Source organism: Pipistrellus hanaki (genome assembly GCF_964339955.1).
Source record: "Pipistrellus hanaki genome assembly, chromosome: 15".
NCBI lineage: Eukaryota > Metazoa > Chordata > Mammalia > Chiroptera > Vespertilionidae > Pipistrellus > Pipistrellus hanaki.
The window spans coordinates 12,200,321-12,213,741 of NC_140517.1; the positions used below are offsets into that span (position 1 = coordinate 12,200,321).

Sequence of the window (13,421 nt, forward strand, 5' to 3'; positions counted from 1 at the left end):
ACGGGGGTGTATGGGTTACATCAGACATGTCAGTGTCCCTGACCCCTTCATCAGTTGGCTTCCTTAGACACAGAAGCATGAATGTAACTGAAGGCTGGCTGAGATTATTACTGATGGCCTCTAGGTCTCACTTCTCTCTCTCACGGTTTTTTTTTTACTACTGGTCCACCCCAAGGTTTCCAAAATTCCAGCGTTCCTTCGCTCTGCTGTTCAGATTATGTTTTCTGAAGATTCAACGAAGCTCTTTGTGGCTTCGAATCAAGGATCGCTGCATATCCTTCGGCTGTTGGAAGGAAGCTTCAAGCACCTGCACACTTTCCAGGCTCAGTCAGGTAGGAATTTGGTAACTGGCCATAGGAAAGAGCTGTCGGCCTCTGATATATCTAATTTTTTTTTCTTTTTTCTTTTAAACCTTATTCATTGTCGGGTATTCACTGACAGTCTTCTCCCCCCTGCAAGTGCATCCACTCACATGGTTGCAATTTAAAGTAGGAGGAGATATCTGGCAAATAAAAACGTTGATGAGATGTGAAATATTCCTCACACCTACTCTTTTCTCACTGGGCTCTTGATTCTTTATTTGGGGCCAGAGAAGTTTCATCACCCTTGAAAGAGTTTTTGTTAGCAGGGCAACAAGAACATTAAAATAATTTATAATCCTGACTACTGTTAATATAGTTGTATCCAGTATGTGTGTAGGTAGGCATTTTATAGACATGTTAATTTTTTGGTTGTTTTTATAAAGATGAACTTACACATACAGTTTCATTACCTATCATATAATGTTCATGGTCACTTTTCCCTGTTCTTTGAGAACATAAATGCATATGCATGAATAAGTGACTTTGTAGTTAACTTGTTGAGTTAATTATTGAGGACTTAGTCACCCCACTTAATTTAAGCTAGTAGTTTTCTTGGATGCTTCCCATGGGCCTTTTTCCTTCTTCCTCACCCTGGATTATAGCAGCTTCACGGTCACTTAGACTCTATCAGCTTGGAAAGTCAACTCTTTTTTTCTTTTATATATATATTTTTTAAATATATATTTTATTGATTTTTTTACAGAGAGGAAGGGAGAGGGATAGAGAGCTAGAAACATCAATGAGGGAGAAACATCGATCAGCTACCTCCTGCACACCCCCTACTGGAGATGTGCCCACAACCAAGGTACATGCCCTTGACCGGAATCAAACCTGGGACCTTTCAGTCCGCAGGCCAACGCTCTGTCCACTGAGCCAAACCGGTTTTGGCCTCTTTAATATTTTTATTGATTGTTTTAGAGAGAGAGGAAGGGAGAGGGAGAGAGAAATAAAAACATGGATCGGCTGCCTCCTGCATGCCCCCTACCAGGGATCAAGTCTGCAATCTGGGCATGCGCTCTGACCAGGAATCAAACCAGCCATCACTTGGTGCACAGGACAATGCCCAACCAACAGCCACACCGGCCAAGATAAAAGTCAACTCTTTTAACTTAAACTCTCACTGTTCATAAGCTGCTTCCGAAGCATGCAGGAAAAGAAACCCACAAGTTAGTAATCAGATAAAGTAAACTGCCAATTTTTATTGAGTGCCTATATGTTTTTATTATAAAACTTAAGACTCTTTATTTTGCATTTAGCATCCCTTAAAATTAGGCCCTGCATAGTATATATACTTTTACTACTTCTCTCTCATCTCACTTCCCCCTTAGAGTCAGGCTGGTTTCTTCACAGCCTTCAAACCTGTGCATTTCATTTCTTGTTACTTAGCTCACGTTCTTCATCTTTTCCTACCTACCTCACCCATCCTTTAGCATCTGGCTTATGCCTTGCATTAGAGCTTTTTTTATCGTTTGGGGGTGTTATAGCAGCATGTATTTTGGCTTATAGCATCACTGTCTGATTTTTATCCCACATGAGTTTTTATGTTGCCAGATTGGTTTAAAATCTTTTGATGACAAAGATGGCTCATATGTGCCCATGCTCCTGTAATGCTAAATATATAGCATGCAGCTCAATAAATTTAAGATATGCTTTAAGCCTGTTGAATTGGCTGTTTGTCCCTAACTTTGAATAAAAACTATTTGGTAGAGCCCTCGCCAGTTTGGCTCAGTGGATAGACTGAAGGGTCCCAGATTCATTTCTGGTCAAGGGCATATGTGTAGGTTGTGGGTGCAATTCCTAGTGGGGGGATGAGGGCTTGCAGGAGGCAGCCGATAAATGATTCTCTCTCATCATTGATGTTTCTATCTCTCCCTTTCTCTCTGAAATCAATAAAAATACATTTTTAAAAACCTTCTTGGTAGAGAAGGATTTTTAAAACAAAATATAGATTTTAGTGGTAGCTGCTACCTTGATTCTTCATTCCTATAGTAGGCAGTGTCTCATTCAGGCCTGAACAAGTGATGCCTTCATGTTTATCTCTCCGGCTCCTCTTTATATGAAGAGTAGTTATTAAATGAAAATAGACTAACTTATGTAGAACTTATTTGCAGAATTATCAAGAAATTATCCTCGTCCCCAGTCTATATGGCTCAGTGTAGTTGAGTGTCCACCTGTGAACCAGAAGGTCATGGTTCTATTCTGGTCAGGCCACATACCCAGTTTGTGAGCTCAATCCACAGTGTTAGGTGAGCAGGAAGCAGCCAATCAGTGATTTTCTCTCATTATTGATGTTTCTATCTCTCTTCCTCTCTCTGAAATCAATTTTTTTTAAATGTATTTTTTTAAAATTATCCTATTAGTAATTTAGAACTGAGGATCTTACTGGCTTTGCCATCATCAAAGCAGGGCTGGCTGTGGGCATTGGACATTGCATTCAGACTTAGCTGTTGCTCTGTCCTCACAGGGACAGTGGAGTCCATGTGTCTGTTGGCGGTCAGTCCAGACGGGAATTGGTTAGCTGCATCCGGCACCAGTGCTGGCGTCCATGTGTACAGTGTGAAACGTCTGAAGGTGAGCTTTGGGTTTAGTAGCAGCACACAAGAAGTTAACCCTGCAGTTTTAAGATTCAGGGCCAGTTGGTACTACCTGGAAAATTACTAGGCTTTTTTTTTTATTTTAACCAAGAATTTTTCCTGTTTTACTTGTTTGGGATCTAAAAGCTATAATCTACCATATTAAAATCAGTCAGTGGGAACTGAAACCACTGGTGCCCAGAAATTTGAAATTAAGGATTTATGGGTGATGAGCCAACATTTCTATATTTTGGAGAGGAAATTTTCTATTTACCACGGTGAATAGTTACAGGTGGTAACAATTTCCTTTAATAGTTTACCTTGCAATCTCAAGGTACTTTTTAAATTAAACTGGACCAGAAATTTGACAAAGGAATAGCAGGAAAACATTTTTCATGAATCAGTAAAGACATTGTCATTCACCCATTGAATCACTAGTGGTCCCTTACAAATCTTCATCATAAAAGTCAGATAAGAACCACCCAAAACTTGGGATAAGCATGAAGTTTATAGAACCAACTAGAGGCCCCGTGCATGAAATTTGTGGTCCCTAGGCTTGGCTGACGATCAAAGCGCGCATCTGACGTGAAAGGGCAGGTCCCAGCTGACCTCTGGGCAGCACCTGGGCCTCTGCGTGCCCCCTCTGCCTGAGTCACAGTACCCGAGTCCCCAAGTGGAGATGCAGTGAGCGCAGCTGGCCGCCATCTACAAGGCAATCAGCAGGGCCATTGGCCCCCGCTTGCACCTGCCTTGTCCTGGTGCTGCCTGCTCACCTGCTCCACCATCCTGCCGTGGTCCTGCTCTCATCAGAACTGCCGCCTGCTGCCAACACCAGCCATGTCCCGTGCCACCCCCCGGTAGTCAGTGCACATAATAGTGAGCGGTCAAACTCCCAGTCGAACAATTTGCATATTAGGCTTTATATGAGGCTTTTATAATATAGGATGCCAGATTGCTGCATTTAATGGGGTTGCCTGTTAACTACACGACTTAATCTTTATTACATTGTGGGAATAGTGTGTACTGCTTGCTCTTCGAGGCTTGCCTGGCATTTAAGACTGTCCTGTGTAGCAGTGCAAATGCCTTTCAGTTGTACATAAATGTCCAAGCCCAGCCATTGATTTATTTCTTTTTTGTTGTTAATTCTTACCAGAGGATATTTTTCCGCTGCTTTTCAGAGAGAATAGAAGGAGAGAGAAATAGCGAGAGAGAGAGAAACATCAATGTGAGAGAGACACATTGAGTGGTTGCCTCCCACACTCACCGCAATTTGGAACCTGCAGCCCAGATTCCCTTGATGGAACCCTCAGCCCTTCTGTGCATGGGCCGACACTCTAACCACTGTACCGCTGGCCAGGGCAGCATTGATTTCTTTTAAATCCAGTGTGGATAAGTAGATTCTCTGTTTAATGACATGTTTACGATCAGTTTACGTTGATATCAAGACAGCAGGGAAAGCTTTACTCTGCAAATGCTGTCAGTTTTGTAAGCAGTTAAACATTTTTTTTTTTTAAGAGATTAAATTTTACTGTTTGGAGAAATGCCTGACATTTATGGGAACTTTCATAGGACCCTTTGCGTTCCAAGTAATACTATTTAAAAACAATTGACTTAGACCATCCAGTCTTTCTTGGGTGTGGGTATCACATAGAGGTGCCTTTGTGTCTGCTTCTTCCCAGCTTCACTGCACGGTTCCTGCTTACAATTTCCCTGTGACTGCTCTGGCCATAGCCCCTAAAACCAACAACCTTGTCATCGCTCATTCTGACCAGCAGGTGAGAGATTCTGGTGCTTTCCAATTACGTTTTGCTGGACGGTAACTTATTTTAGAAGCTGAGATGATAACTTTGGAAGACCCTTTCCTTGGAAGTACTGGATGATATATAAAGGTCGATTTAGACTGGAGAGAACGTGGATTCAGGTGTTAGACTGGATATGGGATGGAATAAGATTTTGAGAGTTGAAAGTGATTAAAACGTAATATAACTGACCTTCACTTTTGCAGGTGAGGAAATCAGGTACCTAATACCAGCCAAAATTAGTGCTCAGCCTCCCGCTTTTTTCCATACTAAATTGTAAGAAAGATTGTCGTTTTAAGGAGATCTATAAAATACCTGAGCTATAGAACATACTCTGAAATTATTCTGACTTCATCTGTAAAAAGGGCATGATAATACCTTCCTCACTGGAAAGATTTAAATGTGATCCGAGAAGCACGTTAAGTAGACTTCCAGGCAAATGGTGCCTGCTAATGTAATCAGTAGTTTTTACACTCGCACATACACACTCATATACATTCTAGCCAAAAAAATTAAATCTCTCTTTTTAGTTTCATAGAGCTGTGTCCTTAATCAAAGACTGACAGATTAGTGAAGCCACCTCCTTTGTCACATATAATGATCATGTCCACTTGATGCCTTTTACTGGCAGTTGGTCCCGTAAATTCTTCAATCATTAAAACTGGTGGGAGAGGTTTATGTACCTGGTAGATTAGCAAAGATCAATAAAGGTGATAATACACAGGATGTGAGAGTATAGGGAAACAGCACTTCATACATTGCAGAAATCAGTATTACTTCTTTAGAGAACATTTTGGCAATATCTATAAAAACATTTAATGCACATAATCTTTGATTTGAAGTTACATTCTAAAAGTTCTTCCTACAGATAATATGCTTTCAGCTGTACAGAAGGACATTGATACAGAGATAATCATTGCAGCCTTGTTTGTTGTAGCCAAAGATTAGAATTAATCTAAATGTCTAGTAAACAGACTAGATAAGTTAAGTCGTGGTACATCCAAAAAGTGCGTGGGTTATTATGTGTTCTTCAAAGGGGCTCTTCAAAGGAGTACGAGTGACCTATATTGATATGAGTCATAGTGTGTCTTGTATGCATCAAATATCTCTGAGAAGATGTAAACAAGAAAAATAACAGCCTACTTTTGTCTTGGGGAGAAGAGGTAAAAATTACAGGGTGACTTTTCATTATAAACTTCTATGCTGTTTAATTATTTAGTCTGTAATTTACCTTAAATTTTTTTTTTTTATTTAAAAAAATAGTGAGAAAGCATAAGGCTGAAGGTTCATATAGATATTTTCTGGTCTTTCTGGATACGAGCCAGTATTTCCTCCACCTAACGTTCTTCCTCAGATATTTGAATATAGCATCCCAGACAAGCAGTATACGGAGTGGAGCCGGGCCATCCAGAAGCAGGGGTTTCATCACCATTGGCTCCAAAGGGATACTCCCATCACCCACATCGGTTTTCATCCCAAGAGACCAGCGCACATTCTTCTCCACGATGCCTACATGTTCTGCATCATCGACAAGTCCCTGGTGAGTTCTTTGCCACTTCACCCTTGCTCTTCCCAAATCTTCTTTACTTGAGAAACTGCAAGTTCTAAAAGCAAGAGGTACAATAAATTAGAGGAGGGAGAATCAGAATCAAGATTTCCTGCTATATGATTTGGAGGAGAGAAGCCTTTTGTTTTGCAGATTCCTTGTTTTTGTTCCCACATTTTTTTTAAGGCTCCCAGGGAAGGAGTGGGCCTTTGTGCACTGGTTTTTGCTAATTTGACCACTTCTTTGTTTTGCCTGTGAGTACATAAACTTAAGTGGGGAAGTGATTAGGTCAGTATTCAGAAGGTGACCCTCATTCGGGAAAACCATTGACTTGGCTGAATCACTGCTACCTTTGCACTCTGAGTGGCTGAACAATGTGGTTTCATCAAAGGGAATACAGGCTGTGGTTTGGACCACATATGTCCCTCGGCTGTATGTACTCAGACACTATCTGCAGGCTTGATGAGTTGGTCTTAAGATCTTAAAAAAGTCCAGCTAAGATTTCAATTCTTCATGGCTGTGATTTAGGTGGGCATTTTTTTTTTTCCCGTTCTAGATTCCATCCTCTGCCAGCTGGTGTTTTGATTCACTGTAGTTTATCTTTTCTGAGCAGGCACTTTCTTTCCCGGGAGCACTGTGCTCTGTGGCCATGCCTGCAATGCACTTTGGGCTTAGACTACAAGCAACACACACAGTGTTGTGTATCTGTGAGGCTGGGGGTGGAAGGAACACGGGGAAAGCAGCAGATGGCTCTACAGGAGGGTGCGTGGTGATGTGTCACTGGAATGCTTCTCATGGGCTCTGCGTCCTCTGGGTGTGGGAAGTCAAGCCGGCTGACAAGTGCCTTCTGCAACTTGAGTGACACAGGAAGGGCCTCTCCCACTCGCTTGCCTCTTTGTAACTCAGTCCAGATTGGCCCGTATTTTTTCCCAAGCATTGGTGATAAGTCCATCACTTCCTCTTTCCGGGCAGAGCTATTTCCCAAGGAAGTCAGAGATGAAATATCACTTGCTTGGCCAGAGGCCATCTCTTGAGGTGTCAATGACATCAGTGGAGATGGTTGTGTTGCCGTTTCTCCTGGGGAGAACTTTAGTCACTGGGCCAGCCCGTGACAAGCAGAACCTTCATGGGCTAAGCTCCTGCACATGCCAGTTTATTCCTGTCACTCCGTGTTACTGACAAGACTGGCGGAAGCCCCAGCTGGGCTCTTTGATCTTGCCAGCAGAGTACCAAGCTCTTTTTGCCTCATTCGCCCCCCCTCTGCAGTACAGCTGGAAGAGTGACTACAGCTCTCTTCCTGAAGTGAGGAGAGTCAGGGAGGAAGTAAATGTATATTATATAGATGATGGTTGGGAGATAGTGTTTGCCTGAAAAATCACTATGGTCCATTGTTCTTTGTAAGCCCAATAAAAACAATGACTTAAACAGTGTATCTTTGTCGTTTTAGCCTCTTCCAAATGACAAGACCTTACTGTACAATCCACTTCCTCCCACGAATGAGTCCGATGTCATCAGGAGGCGCACAGCCCATGCCTTTAAAATTTCTAAGAAATATAAGGTAAAGCATCATGCATAATATTCTGGAGAGTTGATTCCTTGTGATATTATCCAAATGTATCCAAAAGCTGTCAAAACGTCACCTTCATTTTTCATGCAGCGGAACTCATTTGGGGAGACAAGTAACTTTCTGAGGATGTGTGTCCCTGATGTCTGTTTCATTGTTCTTGCTGTAATAGATTAGAGGCACATCATACTTAACCAAAATGAAATACATCGGTAGTGAGAAATAATGTTGGAGCTTAGGTGGGGTCTTTGTGTTAAAGCTGGCTTTTATATTTGACCTCTAGTTGGAGAATCCTACCTAATAAAGAGGGAATATGCTAATTGACTGCCCGCCCTCAAAGGTGGCAGTGGCCAGGCCTGCCTCTGGAGTCCCCGAGTCCCCTCAGTACCCCCAGCTGCCCAGGACCAGCCCGAGGCGCAGGCACACCTCGGATGGCAGCTGCTCAGCCACCAGGGCCGGCCGAGGCTTGCGCTGCCAGCAGTGCCAGCAGTGGCAGGTGTCGTGGTGTGTCGCCTTCTCCTGATCGCCAGGTTGCCTCCCATCCTTGAGGGCTCCCATACTGAGAGGGGGCAGGCCGGGCTGAGAGACACCCCCGCCCCTCCAGTGCATGAATTTTCATGCACCAGGCCTCTAGTGTTCTATAAGATAATTTACAACAAATGGAAGTCATTGACTATTACGACTTTCTTTTCTGGGCTAGACTTTTCACTATATAGAAAACAGAAATCATTGAGCCTATGATATTCCAGCTATTTGTGCCACCTTAGAAGTTCCATATTGATGCTTCTGAGATGGGATTCCATGGGTGCCCCAGAGCATTTTCTGAGGGGCCTGCATGCAATTCTTTTCTAAGTGGAGGAAGGTCTGTGAATTATTCAAGTATGATTAGCTTCTTAATGGATTTGTAACTTGTCATTTGTCAAAAATTTGGGCTCCAAGCCCTCAGTTAATACTGATTCTAAGAAATTAATTTTTTTGTACAGAGAAACATGAAAAACCTTGCTGCAGTCTTCTATGAGTGAACTCAGTTAAAGGTTCCCAGCCTTTTCATCCATTTTGAGTCCTAGGGCAGGACGGGCTGTCAGAGATTTACATCCCTGCAGTCTTAAACTAGACTAACCCTTTAGCTCTAGGTCCTCTGTTTAGGACTGGGCATGCATGGAGCCTACCTCCTGCTAGAGTCATTCTCATCTCTCTACAGCCTCTACTCTTCATGGATCTTTTGGATGAAAGAACACTGGTGGCAGTAGAACGGCCCCTGGATGACATCATCGCTCAACTCCCACCACCCATCAAAAAGAAGAAATTTGGGACCTAAGATAGGGCACGGTCTGTGTCCTCCCTTGAACTGTCCTTCCCTATTTGTTTTCACAAACCATGTTAATAAAAAAATGTTATTCTTTAGGATTAGAGTCGTCATAAATGTTACATTCATATATTTTTAATGATATCGGAGAGGGAGGGAGGGAGAGAGAGAGAGAGAGAGAGAGAGAGAGAGAGAGAAACATCAATGATGAGAGAGAATCATTGATCAGCTGCCTCCTGCACACCCGCTACTATGGATCAAGCCCACAACCCAGGCATGTGCCCTAACCAGGAATCGAACCGGGACCTCCTGGTTCTTAAGTGATGCTCAACCACTGAGCACACTAGTCAGGCAAAAACATTGCCTTTCAAAGTAATGGGCAGTAATTTCCCTTCATTGAATGGGAGTAAAAGGAAACACCAAGGTATTTGTACTTGGGATAATGTTCTAAGTAGCTACAAATTCATGCAACTTTTTCAGGGTCTTGTTTGTGCTTTCAGACCATAATCTCGAGGAGAGAGAAAAATGATAGTTACCCTCTCTTCCCTAACACATGCCTGAGGCTTTAGAGTGCCGATGACCTTCACTGTCTGCCAGCCTCCAGCCTGCAGCCCTTGCTGAAGCGTGGGGGCCTGCCCAGCATTGCCCTGGAGCGCAGGGAACTATGCTTGCTTATCAAAGATAGCCTGTCTACCATTAGCAATAATCAGCCTGTGTTTCAAGGAAGAATTTTAACGGCTGTGCTCCATCCAAAAAGCAGAAGCTGTTGGCCTTTCACTGTCAGGTATTAATTTTATTTAAAAGGAAAAAACTGAGCTTTGGTGTATCAGTCCCATCAACTCTCTTTTCACTTGTTATATGCCAGTTTCAGAGGTTCAGGAAACATTGGGCATTTTGGTAAGCAGTAGGAGTGAGAGTGGGAATCAGAAAGCCTGTCACATATCTCACCTTTTCTGTCCTTGTCTACTGTCTTTGACATTGTTATTCCTGTGGGTGTTGACTGACTAGTTTCAATGTGATCTTTTAAATGAGAAAGTGAAGAACTATACTTAACCTGAACTGAGCAGATAGGTTTCTTTCCCATCTCAGTGGATGTATTCTGTTGCATGCCTGCAGAAACCCAGTATGTGTGAGGTTTTGTTTGCGTGTTTGTTTGGGGCATGAAGGGCTGTGGTATAGGCGGAGAAGTATGTGAGTTCTGATGACATCATATGAGTAACAAAGCTGGTAAAAAAAAAACATTGTGCTAAGATAGAGTCTGGAAAAGAAAAAATAAAGGTGAGAATTTAAAGTACAGGTGTGGGGGGAGAATTAATAGGTAAAGAGATAAAGGAAGCCCCAATGCATTATAACATAAAGGACAGCCTGTTTCAGCTTCATTTGCTAAGAGGGAACAACAGGGTTTATAATGGGCACAACTTCTCGGCCCCGCGTGTTCAGATGGTGTACACAGTGATCATGAGGGCTGACATAAATAAGCAGATGCACCTTTCTAGGCCCTCTGAGTAAAATAACTTCCCTCTTAAATAAATGTCTTCAGTGTGACCTATTCTCTTCGTCTGCATTTGACTGGAGTGTTACAAACTTTCAGTGGACCAGAAGATCCTGCCTTTTCTAAGAAACAATTTATGTGTTTGGTGTAGTTGAAACCAAAGTTCAAGTCACTGTTCTATGTTGAATGTGACCAGAGCGAGGCGAGGATGCCTTAAATATTAACTCACTCGCTTTTAACTGACTGTAGAGCTATAAATCCAGAGACTCTTATTAACTGGAGGCTAGTTTATGACTTGATTTACTTAGCCTTAAACATTCTGAAACCTGGTGGATCTTGGACGGTGTCATTCTGACAGAGAGGGCCCACAGACCATCTGAGTGAAGAAGTAAAACTTCTGAAAGTAGAAAGCATTCCTTTTGCAACATGTCCAGCCAGTGACTCGGATTTCCATAAATGGTATGGGAAGTAAGAGCTCTGAGCCTTGAAATTCTTCCTAAGTAGAGAACTTTGAATGCAAATGAAGCGGAAACTGATTGATGCAAGTTAGAGAATTTGGGGAAGGAAAGGCAAAGCAGTATTAAAGAAAAGGACACGTTAGTGCCCATGTTTTGGGGTGATTTTACTTTGGGGATTGTGTAACTGAAACACATTATGTTTCTGTTTCGGACATTTTGCAGACTAGCTCATATTTGGGTTCCACAAAAAATTTTGATCTAATACCTAGAAAACTTTTTTTTTTCCTGCTGACCAGACTCAAATGCTTTAAAAGCAGTTTTCTCTGCCCTAGCCAATTTGGCTCAGTGGGTAGAGGATCGGCCAGTGGGCTAAAGAGTCCTGGGTTCGATTTCAGTCAAGGGCACATGCCCAGGTTGCGGGCTCAGTCCCCAGTAAGGGGCATGCAGGAGGCAGCTGATCAATGATTATCATCACTGATGTTTCTATCTCTCCCTATCCCTTCCTCTCTGAAATCAATATATGTGTGTGTGTGTGTGTGTGTATTTTTAAATGCCAACAAAAGTTTTCTCATGTAGTTAGTAATCTGATTTCTGAATGGCTAATGTGCCCTTCACCATGGGGATTACAGCCAATTATACTGGAATATTGGGGAAAAGTTAGAGGCCATCTAGTGTGGGTGTCTTTTGAAGCATCAAAACTTTATTGAAATGGAACTTCATTCTGAACTGCCATATATGATATAGATAGAAGTGGAACTGTTCTTGTTGGAGGAAGGGATGAGTAGGAGTCAGAGGTTTGTGAAAGAAACCATGTGTTTCTTGGTCACCTTTTTATATTCATGGCAGTGGAGACTAAAAGGAGAAGAGGCGCCAAAACCAGGTTGGCTCAGTGGATGGAGCGTTGGCCTGCGGACTGAAGGGTCCCGGGTTTGATTCCGGTCAAGGGCATGTGCCTTGGTTGTGGGCACATCCCCGGTAGGGGGTGTGCAAGAGCCAGCTGATTGATGATTCTCTCTCATTGATATTTCTAGGTCTCTATCCCTCTCTCTTCCTCTCTGTAGAAAATCAATAAAATATATTAAAAAAAAAAAAAAAAAAGAGAGAGAGAGAGAAGAGGCGCCTTTTTTGCAGTGGTCAGACAATGGTTTGTTGGAGGCCAGGGTGACATTCTTATGGTTATTCTCCCACTGTTCCTTGGCTGTAGGGCCCCAATCATATGATTAGTGGGCATGGTATACAAAATATTTTTCATTTCATAGATAACAGGGAAGGTGTTTCAGCATTTCTTGCTCTGGATGAGCACTCCATTTATCTCGAGTCTTGTGTGTAACGAACAACCTAGTACGTTGTCTGCTAGTGCCCATCTAGTGAGGTTTCTCCAGGGTAATTCCTGGGAGTGGAATTGCTAGCTCATTCTATGCCTATTTTTATTTATTTTTTTTTCACTTTACTTGCTCTGGGAGTGGATGTATTTCCAGCAACAGTGTTTGAACGTACTCATTTTCTTACATCTTGCCAGTGTAGTGCTAAATTTTCGTGTTAGCCCATCTGAAAAATATTTTATTTTACATTGGCGGGGCCTACCATAGGACTGAGAGCATGCATTTCTCATTCAAGGAAGCACCTCTCCCTGCAGGGAAACGGCTTCCCTAATTGATAGGAATTAGAAACCAGGTGAGGTTCCTAGAAAAAATAAGAGTAGAACAGGTGCCCCAGAGGAAAGCTAAGCATCTTAGGAAAATATGTAGAAAAGATTAGTTTTGTGTCAAGAACTTTAAAACATGTAGTGAGAAATAAGACTGGTAGGAGTGAGCCTTGAAGTTTGGTTAAAAACTGTCCTTCAGTGGGAAACATAGTTGTGAACCGCTCATATTCAGAGGAATTGCACAGTAAAAATGCCCGCTTAATAAGTAAAGGAACAGAAGAGACTGGCTGTCAGGAACACAGGGAACAGGCTGTTGTGTAGATTCTTGGGGTCTATGTTAGTTAGCTCACAGACTGGGTGGCTTAAATAAGTCCATTTTCTCACAGTTCTTGAGGGTAGACGTCCACGATTAAGATGTTAGCAGCCCTGGTTTCTTCTAAGGCCTCTCTCCTAGGCTTGTACAAGGCCATCTTCTGGTGTCTTCACAGGGTCTTCCCTGTGTGTGTGTCTGTGTCCTCATCTCATAAGGAGCGTCCCAGTCTCATGAGGAGGACAGTCTATTGCGTTGGGGCCTACCCTAATGACCTCGTTTTAACTTAATTACCTTTAAAGACCCTTATCCAAATGTAGGCACTTTCTGAGGTCCTGTGCGTTAGGCCTGCAACCTGTAAGTTTT

The 13,421-nt window shown here is 42.5% G+C and overlaps 2 protein-coding genes across 3 annotated transcripts in view; one reads left to right on the forward strand and one right to left on the reverse strand.

Moving 5' to 3' along the window:
- UTP4 (UTP4 small subunit processome component) overlaps positions 1–9,251 on the forward strand; it is a 25,170-nt gene extending 15,919 nt beyond the window's left edge. For both annotated transcript variants that reach the window (XM_084861047.1, XM_084861046.1), the window contains exons 12-17: positions 176–332; positions 2,827–2,933; positions 4,615–4,710; positions 6,089–6,274; positions 7,728–7,838; positions 9,046–9,251. In XM_084861047.1, the coding sequence (XP_084717173.1) occupies positions 176–332; positions 2,827–2,933; positions 4,615–4,710; positions 6,089–6,274; positions 7,728–7,838; positions 9,046–9,162 (774 nt within the window). In that variant the 3' untranslated portion in view covers positions 9,163–9,251. The remainder of the gene's footprint in view (positions 1–175; positions 333–2,826; positions 2,934–4,614; positions 4,711–6,088; positions 6,275–7,727; positions 7,839–9,045) is intronic.
- Positions 1–13,421, reverse strand: part of TMED6 (transmembrane p24 trafficking protein 6) — a 328,748-nt gene that overhangs the window by 201,988 nt on the left and 113,339 nt on the right. The gene's annotated exons all lie outside the window — the stretch shown is intronic.